Source organism: Talpa occidentalis, unplaced genomic scaffold, assembly GCF_014898055.3.
Source record: "Talpa occidentalis isolate TD23 unplaced genomic scaffold, MPIMG_talOcc4v2.1 talOcc4.1893, whole genome shotgun sequence".
NCBI lineage: Eukaryota > Metazoa > Chordata > Mammalia > Eulipotyphla > Talpidae > Talpa > Talpa occidentalis.
The window spans coordinates 1-15,681 of NW_023601955.1; the positions used below are offsets into that span (position 1 = coordinate 1).

The 15,681-nt window shown below is 51.6% G+C and overlaps 5 protein-coding genes and 1 long non-coding RNA gene across 7 annotated transcripts; 4 read left to right on the forward strand and 2 right to left on the reverse strand.

The window, feature by feature from the left end:
• Positions 1 to 2,751: 2,751 nt before the first annotated feature.
• On the reverse strand, positions 2,752 to 3,209 carry LOC119250951 (histone H2B type 1-C/E/F/G/I). The gene has a single exon (XM_037518503.2). It carries the CDS (start codon positions 3,171 to 3,173, stop codon positions 2,793 to 2,795), a length of 381 nt encoding a protein of 126 aa, XP_037374400.1. The 5' UTR covers positions 3,174 to 3,209; the 3' UTR covers positions 2,752 to 2,792.
• Positions 3,210 to 3,457: 248 nt separating this feature from the next.
• LOC119250950 (histone H2A type 1-like) lies at positions 3,458 to 4,003 on the forward strand. The gene has a single exon (XM_037518502.2). The coding sequence runs from the start codon at positions 3,482 to 3,484 to the stop codon at positions 3,872 to 3,874; it is 393 nt and encodes a 130-aa protein (XP_037374399.1). The 5' UTR covers positions 3,458 to 3,481; the 3' UTR covers positions 3,875 to 4,003.
• A 954-nt stretch (positions 4,004 to 4,957) lies between these two features.
• LOC119250953 (histone H3.1-like) lies at positions 4,958 to 5,561 on the forward strand. The gene is made up of 2 exons (XM_037518505.1): positions 4,958 to 4,963; positions 5,094 to 5,561. Exons 1-2 carry the CDS (start codon positions 4,958 to 4,960, stop codon positions 5,559 to 5,561), a joined length of 474 nt encoding a protein of 157 aa, XP_037374402.1.
• A 4,821-nt stretch (positions 5,562 to 10,382) lies between these two features.
• LOC119250954 (histone H2A type 1-H-like) lies at positions 10,383 to 10,812 on the reverse strand. The gene has a single exon (XM_037518506.1). The coding sequence runs from the start codon at positions 10,788 to 10,790 to the stop codon at positions 10,398 to 10,400; it is 393 nt and encodes a 130-aa protein (XP_037374403.1). The 5' UTR covers positions 10,791 to 10,812; the 3' UTR covers positions 10,383 to 10,397.
• Positions 10,813 to 11,065: 253 nt separating this feature from the next.
• On the forward strand, positions 11,066 to 11,528 carry LOC119250952 (histone H2B type 1-C/E/F/G/I). Its single transcript, XM_037518504.2, has one exon. It carries the CDS (start codon positions 11,098 to 11,100, stop codon positions 11,476 to 11,478), a length of 381 nt encoding a protein of 126 aa, XP_037374401.1. The 5' UTR covers positions 11,066 to 11,097; the 3' UTR covers positions 11,479 to 11,528.
• A 490-nt stretch (positions 11,529 to 12,018) lies between these two features.
• LOC129146215 (uncharacterized) lies at positions 12,019 to 15,305 on the forward strand. Of its 2 annotated transcripts, none has more exons than XR_008552716.1 (3): positions 12,019 to 12,265; positions 13,746 to 14,017; positions 15,267 to 15,305. It is a non-coding gene; the product is annotated as an uncharacterized LOC129146215 (long non-coding RNA). The 2 variants fall into 2 exon arrangements; XR_008552717.1 differs by having other exon boundaries at positions 13,746 to 13,970.
• Positions 15,306 to 15,681: the final 376 nt, after the last annotated feature.

Consider the following 15,681-nt stretch of genomic DNA (forward strand, 5'->3'; position numbering starts at 1 on the left):
TCCTTGACTCTCCGCCACTGTAAACTCTAAAGCTGGGAAGAACTCATCTTTAAGGCACCTTCGGTCTTGATTGATTCCCTCCTTATATCCGAGTGCTCTGACACATGAATGTCATGTTAATCATCTACTTTCCAGACTATCTGGGTTGATGTCAAAGTACTATAAGCTCAAACAATCCTTTCAAGAAACTCAGGTGGGTGCTCATGGACCTTTTGCTGGAGTTCTACACCTTACCCAACCTCCTTTGCTTAGGAATTCCGTGCCACAGTCCCGATAAGCACCTCCTACGATATTCCAGCCTTTCCATTCCATTTTGGGGGGTCCCATTAGGATCCACCACTGGGACAACCTCTTCAGGTTCCAGGGTTTTTTAAAATCTCGCTGGTGGAGACGACGACGACGACGACGACGACGACGACGACGACGACGAGCCTCCCTCCTCATTTGCCTTCATCAAAACCATTCTCTGCTCACCCGATGTTAATTAACAGGGTTAGTAACACGGACTGTGCGTCTGCCCGTCTACAATGGGAAACAAAAATAGAGGCAAACAAGTCAGCCATCCTTTCAGGATCCTGCTGGTGTGGAGGGACAGGATCTTTCCAATTCAGGAAGCCCTCCATAGCCAACAGAGGCTGGCAGGGTGCCCCTGTTCCCGCAATCCACACAGTGGGGAGTGTCCTATTGCAGGGCAGCTCCTTTGGCCAAGCTGGGCGCCCCATCTGGTGTGAGAAGCCATTAGAGTCCTACCCCGTGGGGGGCGGTGCAGAGAGTGGGGGTAACAAGGACGGAGGAGCCGCTGCAGCCCCCACAAGAGGGGTTCTGGCCTTCCGAAAGGGGTTCTCTGCTGGCGGGTTCAAAGCTTCCAGTAAATGACGGCCCTGTTTTCCTGTCCCCCGCCTTGCACAGCTAGGAGGGCGAGGGGAAGGCCGCGACCCTCTCCTGTGGGAGCCTTTGCTAAGCCTAAGGCCGGGAGGCCGGCCGGAAGTCGCCCAGCGGTCCAAGGCGAGGGTGTGCACCCCTCTGCAAGCAAGTCAGCGCCCCCAAAGGAGGCCTCTGAGCAGATTCCAGAAAGCGGGCCCCACAGGCAGCGCCCGGGAACAGGAGCACCCGCTGCACGCCGGGCCGCCACGGAGCCCGAGTCCGCGCTCGAGTCACCCGCGGCCGTGCGGAGAGAAAGCCGAGCCCCTCATTAAAGCCAAAGATCCCGCCAGGGCCCCGCGGTCGCCACGCTCCAGGGACCAAAATCGGGAAGGGCGCTGGGGCCGGCCAGGCGCGGGGCCCCAGTGGTCCAGGGCAGCCACTGGGGAAACGGCGGGGGCTGGGGGAGCCCTCGCGGCCGGGGCTCGGGGCTCGGGGCTCAGGACACAAGCCAGAAGCAGACACCCGGGGACGAGGGGAGAAGGAGGAGGCGACAGAGTTAACTGGCCAAAGGTAACGCAGCAGCGCGCACCGGGCCACCGGCGGCGGCAGGCAGCATCAGACCAAGGCCGCCGGCGGGCGCCGTTATCTGTCGATCACGGCCGCGTAGCCCCGCCCCTAGCACGTCCCCTCGGAGAAGGGCCCATGGGACTTGTAGTCCAAGGCGGCGTCCCCCCGCAACGGAGGCGAATCTCCCACAGCCCTACTGTGTACTGCTATGGCCCCTGTATTCGTTACTTGGGGTTTGCTCTACTCGAGAAGCCGAGGTGGCGGCAGCACTCGCTTCACTAGAGCTCTCCCAAAGAGCGGGGCGCGGGCTGCACTGACCTGGCAGGCGCGCGGGGTTCGCTACCGGCGCATCCCCTCAGAGCGGCTCAGCTCCTCTGTGGTCCCAGCAGATGGCGGAGCGCAGCCAGAAGTCAGCCCTTTATTCCAAACCCAACGTGGGCTCCCTGGCCCTGGGCTCCGCTGCCGTTTACTGCAAGCGGAGACCCACTGCCTTGTCAACCCGCTTTTTGCTCTGTTTTTTCCCTTTCCTAAAATGCTTGTGCGTCCGCAGCACTCCCCGCGGGCGCCAGCTCACCTCAAAGATGGCCTCGGGGAGTCCGCAGCTGGCTCCGTCTCCTCCGCTCGCGCCTGGAGCAAGGAGGGGGTGGGGGGAGGGAGACAGGCGCGGGCTTCCCGCCCGGCCGCCTCCGGTTTTCAATTTGGTCCGAAAGGGACGGGCCGCCCTCGCGCCCTCCCGCCACGGAAAGCTATTCCCTAGACATGGACTTCCATTTCCAGGTCGTGTCCGGCGACGGCAGAGACGGCGCGAGCCGCGGGCCTGACGGGTCGGGGGCCGCGAGGCGGGACAGGGCCCAGGACGTGAGCACGCCCACCCGCCGCGACCCGGTGCTGCGAAGGCGGGCTGCCGAACAGCGAGCGCTGCGGTGTTCTGTGCAGAAAGCAAGCTGCCTTCCGAAAAGCTTTTACTTTTGCTGCCCAGGGCGCAAACGCTACCGCCTCGTGCCTGCATTTGCAAAATGTTTTAAATTACGCATTGCAAACCTGGGACACTTAACTGAATTCCTAGATGTTTAACCAACCTCATGGCAAGAAAACCTGCGAACTCCTGTTGAAACTCCAACTCCCGAGGTTTCTAAATATCGCCACGACCAAAAGTTCTTTAAAACCACAAACTGCATCGGTAATACATACAAAACGCAAGCCTGGAGAAAACCCCAACCTCCCCGTCGCCCCCCTTTACCCAAAAAACAAAACAAAAAAAACCCTCTCAAATTAGAGACTGGAATAGTGAAGCAACTCTATTGTGAGAAGTGAGTGGCTCTGAAAAGAGCCTTTGGGGTTCCACAGCGCCTAAAATTAATTTACTTGGAGCTGGTGTACTTGGTGACGGCCTTGGTGCCCTCGGACACGGCGTGCTTGGCCAGCTCCCCGGGCAGCAGCAGGCGCACGGCCGTCTGGATCTCCCGCGACGTGATGGTCGAGCGCTTGTTGTAGTGCGCCAGGCGGGACGCCTCGCCCGCGATGCGCTCGAAGATGTCGTTGACGAACGAGTTCATAATGCCCATGGCCTTGGACGAGATGCCCGTGTCGGGGTGCACCTGCTTCAGCACCTTGTACACGTACACCGAGTAGCTCTCCTTGCGGCTGCGCTTGCGCTTCTTGCCGTCCTTCTTCTGCGCCTTGGTCACGGCCTTCTTGGAGCCCTTCTTGGGCGCGGGCGCGGACTTGGCCGGCTCAGGCATGGCGAGCAACAGATTAAGGAAAATGAAGTGCCAGGGCCCGGCGGCACCGCCTTAAATATACAGCCTTATGTAAATGAGGTGGACTGGCGCTCCCCGGTGATTGGTGCTTCCTCTCCGGTGACGCCACCGCGCCGGCTTCACCCAATCGACACACGCATGCCCCATCGTCGCGCCCCCATTGGTGCAAACGAAAATCTCACAGTGGCCAATCGCACAGCTCCTTTTTCGCGCCCCGCCACCACTATAAGTAGCTTAGGTCGGCCTCGCGGGCGTGAGGGCTTCCCGTGCGCGTTGGTGTTCTTGCTGACATGTCCGGACGCGGCAAGCAGGGCGGCAAGGCGCGCGCCAAGGCCAAGACGCGCTCCTCGCGGGCCGGGCTGCAGTTCCCCGTGGGCCGCGTGCACCGCCTGCTGCGCAAGGGCAACTACGCGGAGCGCGTGGGCGCCGGCGCGCCGGTGTACCTGGCCGCGGTGCTGGAGTACCTGACGGCCGAGATCCTGGAGCTGGCGGGCAACGCGGCGCGCGACAACAAGAAGACGCGCATCATCCCGCGCCACCTGCAGCTGGCCATCCGCAACGACGAGGAGCTCAACAAGCTGCTGGGCAAGGTGACCATCGCGCAGGGCGGCGTCCTGCCCAACATCCAGGCCGTGCTGCTGCCCAAGAAGGCCGAGAGCCACCACAAGGCCAAGGGCAAATAGAAACCTTCACTTTCGTAGTTCAAAGCTTTGCATACAAACAAAAGGCTCTTTTCAGAGCCACCTACGGTATCCTTGAAGAGCTGAGCAAATGCAGATTTTACTTTAGTTGCTTAGGAAATGAGAGATGGTCTCGTGGTTTTTCTTTTCGGTCTGTGTGATTAATCATCAGTAATGTAAGAGGTAATGTACTTCGTTGCTTGTGATAGTGTATGGTTTGGTTAATTTTGGGTTTCTTGATTTACGGATAACAGGGCATCAAACATATCTTTCTTAGGTCCCAGGTCCAAGTTGTGATAGCTTTGAGGCATTGTTCTCCCAAGTCTCGGCCCAAGAGTTAAATAAAGCCTTGAGATTTCTGCTGAATCGTTAATGTCACATCAGTATAAATCTTGCTGCCATTACTAATTAAGATCTTTTAACGATCACCCTTTTTACTGGGGAACCTATGGTGTTTGTGTTTTCACTTTGTTGTATTTTCTCAAGTATTCAGTTTAATTTCAGCATGAAAATACCAAGTTGTTTTAAAATGCCTCTCGGCCTTTTGTAAGATAAAAATGTTGAGTTAGATTTATGAATTAAGGAGTGTTTCTAGAGTAGAAAATTGTGTAGTGTGGAATCATTACCTGATTAAAAAGCATTCCTGTGAGAATGCCTTTCTCTGAAATTTTGGGCCCTTGAATTTCTCACGTAAAAGTCAGATTTTCTTGCTGAAAAAAGAATTCGTAGAATTTATGTGCTGGAAAGTATAGAAAATCGAAGGCAGGAACTATGGAGCTCTGTTGCCCAAAGTTAGATCATTGTAACTAGTGATCACTGGACAGATGATTTCTCTGAATTAAAATGTGCTGTTCAGATAAAGCAGTAGATATTGAAGAGTTAATGCAAAATAAAGAATGCTAAATATCTTGACTACGTGTTAAAACGAATGTTTTGGCTATATTGGGTTAAACAGTATTTTGTTTCAATCTAGGAACGGGAACATGTCCTAGAAAAGCTAGTTTCTTATTTTACATTTTTTTTTTTACTGGAAATTGCATTTATTTTTACTGAAATTACAAACAACTTGTGAGAAAAATAGAATACATGGCGGTCCGGAACAACTTGCAAAAGAGAATTTGGAGTATGACAAAAAAAACATCGAGTTTTTAACCAATCCGGTTACCGATCGGCTAGTTTCTTTTCCTTTCTCCAATCAGATTCTGACTCACAGTATAAGTAGGAGGCCAGCCTGCAGTCACAGCAATTGAAATTTCAGGCCCTGGCTCCCACGAAACAGACGGCGTGTAACTCCACAGGCAGCAAGGCGCCGCGCAAGCAGCTGGCCACCAAGGCGGCCCGCAAGAGCGCGCCGGCCACGGGCGGCGTGAAGAAGCCCCACCGCTACCGGCCGTGCACCGTGGCGCTGCGCGAGATCCGCCGCTACCAGAAGTCCACCGAGCTGCTGATCCGCAAGCTGCCATTCCAGCGGCTGGTGCGCGAGATCGCGCAGGACTTCAAGACCGACCTGCGCTTCCAGAGCGCGGCCGTGATGGCGCTGCAGGAGGCGTGCGAGTCCTACCTGGTGGGGCTGTTCGAGGACACCAACCTGTGCGCCATCCACGCCAAGCGTGTCACCATCATGCCCAAGGACATCCAGCTGGCGCGCCGCATCCGCGGGAACGTGCCTAAACTTCAAGGTCGTGTTTGACGCTAAAAGGCTCTTTTCAGGGCCTCCCACTTGCACACTAAAAAGAACTGTAGCTTTTTTAAGTCTTGTGGCTGAAGTTGTTTTGAAACTTAAAGAAGTCTGATTTTCTGCAATATGCTTGAGTTGTCTAAACACCTGGTATTTGTGGCTTAGTCCCTTTAGGTTTTAACTCATTAAGAAAGTGCTCCAGGGCCTCCCTGGAGGCGCAGGTGGTAGAGCACTGCACTGTGAAGCTGTCCACAGCGGATTCGATCCCGGCCAGCCGGTGAGAATTGCACGTGGCAAAGCAGACCTCTCCTGCCTCACCCACTGTTCCCCTCAGCAGTGTATTTCGTCAGTCTGCCTGTTCTGTTACCTGCTCTGGTGAATCCTCTCACTCTCCCGGCGCATAAGGCCTGTACCCTGGTTCTTGTATAAGTAAATTAAAAAAATTAGTGCTACAACTGTATGTTGTCAACATTTTATATTGCTACATTGTTGCCGCGAGCCAGCCGCAGCAGCCTGGGTGTCAGGGGTTCCTGAAGGATGGGACTGTGGAGGTGCAATTGTGGAATGATGGGGGGAATGAGGAGACGCAGACACTTGATTAGGGTGCAGACATCATTCTGCTGAGGGTCTCAGCAGCTCTTTATACGTTTCAAGCAAACCGTGAGAGTGCATAAGCATATGCATTAAAGCAGGAAGATAACAATCATTACATCTTTTTCAAGAACAGCCAAGGATCTATTTGCCCTCCTGCAGAGGTCGTGACATTTACTATTCTTTGTTTTAAAGAAGGCACAATAGCTAAAAGTGTTCTTAGAGTAGTCATTTACCTTAAACAACTAAACAGTCATTCTATTACTAGTAAAAAACTTATGTGACTGAAACTGTTAGGGGGAAAAGGATGTCCTAAAGCTAATTCCATACAGGCTTTGTGGACTCCACTCCCACCCCAGGCCAAAGCCAAAGACACTGGGAACTCCAAATCCCATCACCATCAAAGGAAGGTGGCTGGGACCTGAGGGTGGGGTTAAGCAGCCAGGTTGGTATAAAGCCAGACACATGGGCTTTGGAGGGGTTCCCCCATTTTGGCTCTCGGCCAGCTCGCAGCGTCTGGCCAGCTCGGAGAGTGCCTTTAGGTTTCCAGGTCGGCGGAATGGGTAGGACGCATTAAAGACTTTATTTCCCTATTTTCTCCCTGAGTTGTACATTTTCCTTATTTCCTTTTCCCTTGTAAATAAACCTTTATTAACCTTTTGTGTATGCCTGTAGTGGAGTATTAATAAGTCCCTTTTAAGCGCGTGGTGAGGACCCACAGCCAGGCAACCCGTTCAATATCGGGGCTGCCCTATAACAAAACCAACATTTCTTTGTTTACCATGGTGAACGATTAAGGGCTAGGGGAAACAAAGGACAGGAAGTTACCTGGGGGAGGGAGACTGGGATTTTCCTAACTAACCTATAAAGTTTAGGCTAACACATAACCATATGATTAAAGCAAAAAACAGAAGGCTTTTATATAGAAATCATCATCTAATAATATATTGTTTTTATAAGATATTGATTAAATATTAAGGAACCAAGGGCCTGGAGGGCATCAATGCCAGACAAGCTGCACTGATTCTTCCCTAGCCCCAAGCTCTCAATGGAGGAATTCTCCTAATCTAACAAGTTTTTCTACCTATTACTCCTATACTTATCTCCTCAGCCTAGTTTCCGTATCTAACTTTAAGATCAAGGGAAAATTCCTTTTTCTATAAGATTGCTGATTGTTGTTTTAAGGAACTACAAATATTTCATTGGAGGCAGGGCCAGAGATGGTTATAGCTTTTGATTCCCAGAATGGTTAATACGTGACATATTAGTTGTTGTAACATTGACTATTTCCAAGTGCACTATTTGTGCTACCATGGTTATTAGCTCAACCAGTCACAAAATTGTTGTTGACTTATTCTTGAATGCACACTCTAACAACTACTATACCAATTCAGATCCAGGGGCCCTAAGCAAACAGGAAGAAATTAGCAGGAGCCGGCTATGGTTGCCTACTGGCTTATCAGGAATTTTCTTATACTTAGAGCATGGCTAGCGTCTGCCACCCAGCTGCTATCTTTAACTTCAAGGCAAAAGAATTTCCTTTTCCATTTAGCCCTTGCCTCAAAAGACCCCAAATCCATTTCAAAGATGTGGTGGAGGGATGTTTACAGCCTTTTGTTGTTCCGGAAGTTTTTCAGTTGCTAATGTATGACCAAATGTTGAATTGCTGCCTTTTGGCAGAGAATTACTAATTTTTTTGCCATCAAATTGGTTATTCAGTAATTGATCAATAGGCATTTGCAGTTTTACTTTTAAATGCGTATTTTAACAATGGTAGAAAATAGCCATAAACAAATAAGAAAAATCTAGCAGGAGTCAGGGACGATATTTCTGACTTTTCAGGAATCTGTCCCATGCCCAGACCTTTGTCAGACATGAGTAGCATGACTTCTGTCACATTATAAGTGGAACATAATATTTCAAGCGTTGAAACTTCTGGTTGATTGGCTTGTATCTTAAGCCATTTTAGAACAGGTAACATACATTCTTAGGTTTTTCATCTTTTTAAGACAAAGTTAGACTAGGTTGTTATTGAACCTTTTTTAAAATTTGCCAATCATGTGTGTGGCAGTCAGCACCCAGGGGTTCCACGTGTGAAACTTGGTGTCAATTCTTCTGTTTGAAAAATCTGAGTCAACACCTGAAGAGTGCCCCCTCTGATATGATATCAGCCTTTTTCTGGAAAGGAACTTGCTGAGTATGTAAGCTTGGCTTCTTGGTAAGGAAGCAGCTTATGAAATCAGGAAGGGCCCACAAGAGAAGTCCTGTGAACATGGATCAATACTGGCACTGGTAGGACATCCTCTGGAGAAATGCAGTCAATATATTTACTCCACATTGAAGATTTATTCAGCAAAAGTGAGTACTACTGTAACGGGGTGGTCCCCAGGAAAGGGGGAGGTTCCAGATTCCCTGCCACACCCAAATGCAGGGTGGAGCTGAGTAGGAAGAGAAGCTGCAGAGGAGAATGAGGAAGGAAGGAAGCAGGATGGAGATCCAGAAGGAGACCTGGAGGAGGGACGTGGAGCCAAGAGACAAGTGAAGAAACTGTGCTTGTCTTTTGGTCGTGGACTGGGTGGCACAGATGTGGGTGAGAGACCCGTGGAGAGGTGACAATGGCGGTTTTTGTCTTGGTTTTGCTCTTTTCCCTCCAGACTTGTCTGGTTGTTTTTGATGCTTTTTTGTGGGTCCCCACTGGAAGATGCCTTAGACTTGTGGCAGGCTTTGGGGCCTTGCTCTGGGTCAATCCCATTTGGATGGCGTTTTACCCACGAGTGGACGGGTACACTGGGTGCTTGATTTAGAAACTATATTCTTTCCCTTTTTTGTATTGTTTCCTAATTGTATTAAAGTTCCTTCCCATTAAAGTCTCATATGTTTTGTGTTGATGTGGCGGATGGCAGAACCTATTTAGAGCAGGCAGGTTTGCGGGGTCTGGGCTGCCCTCTCCCTGCCCTGTAACACTACATTACTGAATTTCTTTAAGTTCCATGCCTGGTTGCCTTCCAGCTAAATTTTCTGGATTTTCTATATGCTTTCATCACCCCTGTATTAGGAGTTGAGGTTTGCTATCCTAACAGGTAAACAAAAATGAATAGTCAGTGACACCAGACCTCTTGGGGTCTTGCTCATTAGGGTGGAAAATGATGGCAACTGTGAAGATAAGGATCCACAGAAAATTAGATTTGTTCTGGCATATAAATTTGCTCCCTGGAGGTCTATGAGAATTTTAGAAAGTAGATGAAGCTGCATGTCTGAACTGAGGAGGCAGGATTAGGACGGACGTTAAAAAGGGAGAGTTATGAAAAGTATTTAAACCAAAGGAGTAGGCTACAGATCCCTCTGATTCCTGTTTCTTGTAGTCAGCCTCCTTGCAAATACATCTTGTCACTTCCCTGCACAAGCCATGTATGCTCATTATCTGGTGGCCTCTCCAATTCCTTTTCCTTTAACCCTCAGATCAGATGTGGCCCCCCACAGGTCTTTTATACCCCATTATCTTAATTTATCTTGCAATGTTATGCTTTGTTTCTCCCATTTAATAGTAGATACTAGTATAGCCTTAATTTTAAAAGTATAAGTGAATTAAAAATTTATATAAAAAATAGGCTGTTTTGCATTTCTTGATGGCAAAAGTGATGTGGCATAAATGTTCGAACCTTGTCTCAGGTCTAAAATCACCTGCATAGAGATAACAGCAACATACTAGGATCTTTGACCTCCCTTCTCAAAATGTCTTGGACTCATCGTAGTTGAAGTCTCCATTTTTAGTACTCTTGAAGTCAATTTAACGGTATCCAGTGGCACCCTTGTTACAACCAACCCTAGGCTCATCTAGTTGGTCAAGAACTACTTGAACAATCTGATAAAATAGATAATTTAATCAACACTTAAACTTTTTTAATACTTTTAGTAGACACTAAAAACAAATGATTACTTAAAGATGTGTATAACCAGAAGTACTACTCTAAGTAAAATCACACCTGTGTCAACTGCTTGTTTCTAGACTGGGCTTAGGGAGTTTAAACCTTTAAAACCTTGCAAATTTATAGAACAAATGTCAAACAACTTGCTAAGTAAAACGGGAATTCTGATGTTGCCAGCAAGCAAGGTAGTCAGGTAAGCCACTAAAACGCTACCTAAGGAGATTTTAACCTGAGTAACGTTAAAGTTTAAAATGGAACAAACAGTGTCACTTTCTTTATGAATACATAAGTGGCTCTGAAAAGAGCCGTTTGTTTTCTATTCTTACCAAACCTATCCCTTATTTCCCTTGTGGTGGCTCTCGGCCTTCTTGGGCAGCAGCACGGCCTGGATGTTGGGCAGGACGCCGCCCTGCGCGATGGTCACCTTGCCCAGCAGCTTGTTGAGCTCCTCGTCGTTGCGGATGGCCAGCTGCAGGTGGCGCGGGATGATGCGCGTCTTCTTGTTGTCGCGCGCCGCGTTGCCCGCCAGCTCCAGGATCTCGGCCGTCAGGTACTCCAGCACCGCGGCCAGGTACACCGGCGCGCCGGCGCCCACGCGCTCCGCGTAGTTGCCCTTGCGCAGCAGGCGGTGCACGCGGCCCACGGGGAACTGCAGCCCGGCCCGCGAGGAGCGCGTCTTGGCCTTGGCGCGCGCCTTGCCGCCCTGCTTGCCGCGTCCGGACATGTCAGCAAGAACACCAACGCGCACGGGACGCCCTCACGCCCGCGAGGCCGACCTAAGCTACTTATAGTGGTGGCGGGGCGCGAAAAAGGAGCTGTGCGATTGGCCACTGTGAGATTTTCGTTTGCACCAATGGGGGCGCGACGATGGGGCATGCGTGTGTCGATTGGGTGAAGCCGGCGCGGTGGCGTCACCGGAGAGGAAGCACCAATCACGGGGAGCGCCAGTCCACCTCATTTACATAAGGCTGTATATTTAAGGCGGTGCCGCCGGGCCCTGGCACTTCATTTTCCTTAATCTGTTGCTCGCCATGCCTGAGCCGGCCAAGTCCGCGCCCGCGCCCAAGAAGGGCTCCAAGAAGGCCGTGACCAAGGCGCAGAAGAAGGACGGCAAGAAGCGCAAGCGCAGCCGCAAGGAGAGCTACTCGGTGTACGTGTACAAGGTGCTGAAGCAGGTGCACCCCGACACGGGCATCTCGTCCAAGGCCATGGGCATTATGAACTCGTTCGTCAACGACATCTTCGAGCGCATCGCGGGCGAGGCGTCCCGCCTGGCGCACTACAACAAGCGCTCGACCATCACGTCGCGGGAGATCCAGACGGCCGTGCGCCTGCTGCTGCCCGGGGAGCTGGCCAAGCACGCCGTGTCCGAGGGCACCAAGGCCGTCACCAAGTACACCAGCTCCAAGTAAATTAATTTTAGGCGCTGTGGAACCCCAAAGGCTCTTTTCAGAGCCACTCACTTCTCACAATAGAGTTGCTTCACTATTCCAGTCTCTAATTTGAGAGGGTTTTTTTTGTTTTGTTTTTTGGGTAAAGGGGGGCGACGGGGAGGTTGGGGTTTTCTCCAGGCTTGCGTTTTGTATGTATTACCGATGCAGTTTGTGGTTTTAAAGAACTTTTGGTCGTGGCGATATTTAGAAACCTCGGGAGTTGGAGTTTCAACAGGAGTTCGCAGGTTTTCTTGCCATGAGGTTGGTTAAACATCTAGGAATTCAGTTAAGTGTCCCAGGTTTGCAATGCGTAATTTAAAACATTTTGCAAATGCAGGCACGAGGCGGTAGCGTTTGCGCCCTGGGCAGCAAAAGTAAAAGCTTTTCGGAAGGCAGCTTGCTTTCTGCACAGAACACCGCAGCGCTCGCTGTTCGGCAGCCCGCCTTCGCAGCACCGGGTCGCGGCGGGTGGGCGTGCTCACGTCCTGGGCCCTGTCCCGCCTCGCGGCCCCCGACCCGTCAGGCCCGCGGCTCGCGCCGTCTCTGCCGTCGCCGGACACGACCTGGAAATGGAAGTCCATGTCTAGGGAATAGCTTTCCGTGGCGGGAGGGCGCGAGGGCGGCCCGTCCCTTTCGGACCAAATTGAAAACCGGAGGCGGCCGGGCGGGAAGCCCGCGCCTGTCTCCCTCCCCCCACCCCCTCCTTGCTCCAGGCGCGAGCGGAGGAGACGGAGCCAGCTGCGGACTCCCCGAGGCCATCTTTGAGGTGAGCTGGCGCCCGCGGGGAGTGCTGCGGACGCACAAGCATTTTAGGAAAGGGAAAAAACAGAGCAAAAAGCGGGTTGACAAGGCAGTGGGTCTCCGCTTGCAGTAAACGGCAGCGGAGCCCAGGGCCAGGGAGCCCACGTTGGGTTTGGAATAAAGGGCTGACTTCTGGCTGCGCTCCGCCATCTGCTGGGACCACAGAGGAGCTGAGCCGCTCTGAGGGATGCGCCGGTAGCGAACCCCGCGCGCCTGCCAGGTCAGTGCAGCCCGCGCCCCGCTCTTTGGGAGAGCTCTAGTGAAGCGAGTGCTGCCGCCACCTCGGCTTCTCGAGTAGAGCAAACCCAAGTAACGAATACAGGGGCCATAGCAGTACACAGTAGGGCTGTGGGAGATTCGCCTCCGTTGCGGGGGGACGCCGCCTTGGACTACAAGTCCCATGGGCCCTTCTCCGAGGGGACGTGCTAGGGGCGGGGCTACGCGGCCGTGATCGACAGATAACGGCGCCCGCCGGCGGCCTTGGTCTGATGCTGCCTGCCGCCGCCCGTGGCCCGGTGCGCGCTGCTGCGTTACCTTTGGCCAGTTAACTCTGTCGCCTCCTCCTTCTCCCCTCGTCCCCGGGTGTCTGCTTCTGGCTTGTGTCCTGAGCCCCGAGCCCCGAGCCCCGGCCGCGAGGGCTCCCCCAGCCCCCGCCGTTTCCCCAGTGGCTGCCCTGGACCACTGGGGCCCCGCGCCTGGCCGGCCCCAGCGCCCTTCCCGATTTTGGTCCCTGGAGCGTGGCGACCGCGGGGCCCTGGCGGGATCTTTGGCTTTAATGAGGGGCTCGGCTTTCTCTCCGCACGGCCGCGGGTGACTCGAGCGCGGACTCGGGCTCCGTGGCGGCCCGGCGTGCAGCGGGTGCTCCTGTTCCCGGGCGCTGCCTGTGGGGCCCGCTTTCTGGAATCTGCTCAGAGGCCTCCTTTGGGGCGCTGACTTGCTTGCAGAGGGGTGCACACCCTCGCCTTGGACCGCTGGGCGACTTCCGGCCGGCCTCCCGGCCTTAGGCTTAGCAAAGGCTCCCACAGGAGAGGGTCGCGGCCTTCCCCTCGCCCTCCTAGCTGTGCAAGGCGGGGGACAGGAAAACAGGGCCGTCATTTACTGGAAGCTTTGAACCCGCCAGCAGAGAACCCCTTTCGGAAGGCCAGAACCCCTCTTGTGGGGGCTGCAGCGGCTCCTCCGTCCTTGTTACCCCCACTCTCTGCACCGCCCCCCACGGGGTAGGACTCTAATGGCTTCTCACACCAGATGGGGCGCCCAGCTTGGCCAAAGGAGCTGCCCTGCAATAGGACACTCCCCACTGTGTGGATTGCGGGAACAGGGGCACCCTGCCAGCCTCTGTTGGCTATGGAGGGCTTCCTGAATTGGAAAGATCCTGTCCCTCCACACCAGCAGGATCCTGAAAGGATGGCTGACTTGTTTGCCTCTATTTTTGTTTCCCATTGTAGACGGGCAGACGCACAGTCCGTGTTACTAACCCTGTTAATTAACATCGGGTGAGCAGAGAATGGTTTTGATGAAGGCAAATGAGGAGGGAGGCTCGTCGTCGTCGTCGTCGTCGTCGTCTCCACCAGCGAGATTTTAAAAAACCCTGGAACCTGAAGAGGTTGTCCCAGTGGTGGATCCTAATGGGACCCCCAAAATGGAATGGAAAGGCTGGAATATCGTAGGAGGTGCTTATCGGGACTGTGGCACGGAATTCCTAAGCAAAGGAGGTTGGGTAAGGTAGAACTCCAGCAAAAGGTCCATGAGCACCACCTGAGTTTCTTGAAAGGATTGTTTGAGCTTATAGTACTTTGACATCAACCCAGATAGTCTGGAAGTAGATGATTAACATGACATTCATGTGTCAGAGCACTCGGATATAAGGAGGGAATCAATCAAGACCGAAGGTGCCTTAAAGATGAGTTCTTCCCAGCTTTAGAGTTTACAGTGGCGGAGAGTCAAGGAGACTTAAATCTGCAGATATTTTCATAGAACAGGACAGGGTTTAGGCAGCCCAGAGAAGGGATTTGGAGAAGTAGAAGGGAACCCTTGGAAGATGGTGTGTCAGTGGTCATGAAAATCTTTCCAGAAACCCTGTGGGTTTTGCCTTGTGCTGGTAAATATCAGTCTCAATGCATTAGACCTTGGTTGATGCAACAGAGGACACACCCAGCCTGCGGAGCCCATGTTTACCTACGGAATTTCCTGGTCACCCCAGCTGACACTTGCCCCAGTTCTGATAGAGGGGGTGACTATACAAAAGAAGTTCAGTTTTCAGACTCCAGAATTTGCTTTTGCCTTTTGCTATGAGCCGAGGTGTGAGGCTGTCTGCTCTCAGTATTGTGCAAAAGATGCTACCTAATCTCATCCAAGCTGCAGCCCAAGAGGACAAGACAAATGTTCAGCATAGGGTTCAAAGAAATGGAATTTTAAAAGTTATATTTGAATGTCACGTAGGTATTTTCCAACATAAACGTAACTGATAGCATGTATCTTGGGATATCTTTTCTCCTTATTCCACACACCCTTTGCCCTCCTTAATACATTTAATTTCCTGAAATTCAAGCAAAAGTGAAGTAGTTGCCGGGCTTCAATTTTGAACGCTGCACCAGACATAGAAAAAGAATGCAGAATCAAAAAATACGGGCAAAGAGCTTTCAGCTTTGACTCATAACTCCGTACCTTCTAGGGCCTCTCTGCCTCCAGATTGCATCCTTTCATCCTGGTGATCAGGGCTTAAGACCTGTCAGAGTGGAGATACCCAAGCTCAACTCATAGAATGTCCTCGTAATTAGGATGTTTTTCTAACCACTCACACTTCTTTGAAATTTGCAGGCATAAAAGCCTTGGTGCATCCCTCTAGAGTGAAGAAAGTCCTGGAAGGTGATGACCCAGAGACCAACATCCATTGGTCCTACCAACTTGAAGACAGTTATGCTTGTTTAAGAGAAAGACGAGCTTAAGTATTCTCTTTTCTCTTTCAGTTTCTGTTGCCCAGATGAACCCTGGAAACCCTGCGATAATCTAGGTTATGGTCCTCGACCGAAACTTTTTTCCTTTTTCCAAAGTCTGAGGTGTGTAGGATGACTGCTGGAACCATGTGACCTGATTCTCCAGCTTTAAGTATAATTTTTTCTCTTCTTCTGGGTATTGAGGTTGAGTACGTGAAGTCTTGTAATGTCAGATAATGGGCGTTGGGAGATTTAAATTTTGTTTTGAAAGTTAAGTCTCCAGTTATAGAGTCAAAATAAAAGGTTATGGCTTAGCTGTCAGCACTGTGGTGAGTTTTAGACAGTTTTCATTACAATTTAAATGGACTTTCCCCCCCCTAATACTAATGCAAACTCACCGAAAACCTAAATTAGGGAAATGGGTGGTCGACCTTCCTGGATTGATCAC

Excerpts from the sequence above, each read along its gene's own strand:
- LOC119250952 (XM_037518504.2), top strand. The coding sequence starts at position 11,098 with ATGCCTGAGCCGGCCAAGTCCGCGCCCGCGCCCAAGAAGGGCTCCAAG.
- LOC119250954 (XM_037518506.1), bottom strand. The coding sequence starts at position 10,790 with ATGTCCGGACGCGGCAAGCAGGGCGGCAAGGCGCGCGCCAAGGCCAAG.
- LOC119250951 (XM_037518503.2), bottom strand. The coding sequence starts at position 3,173 with ATGCCTGAGCCGGCCAAGTCCGCGCCCGCGCCCAAGAAGGGCTCCAAG.
- LOC119250950 (XM_037518502.2), top strand. The coding sequence starts at position 3,482 with ATGTCCGGACGCGGCAAGCAGGGCGGCAAGGCGCGCGCCAAGGCCAAG.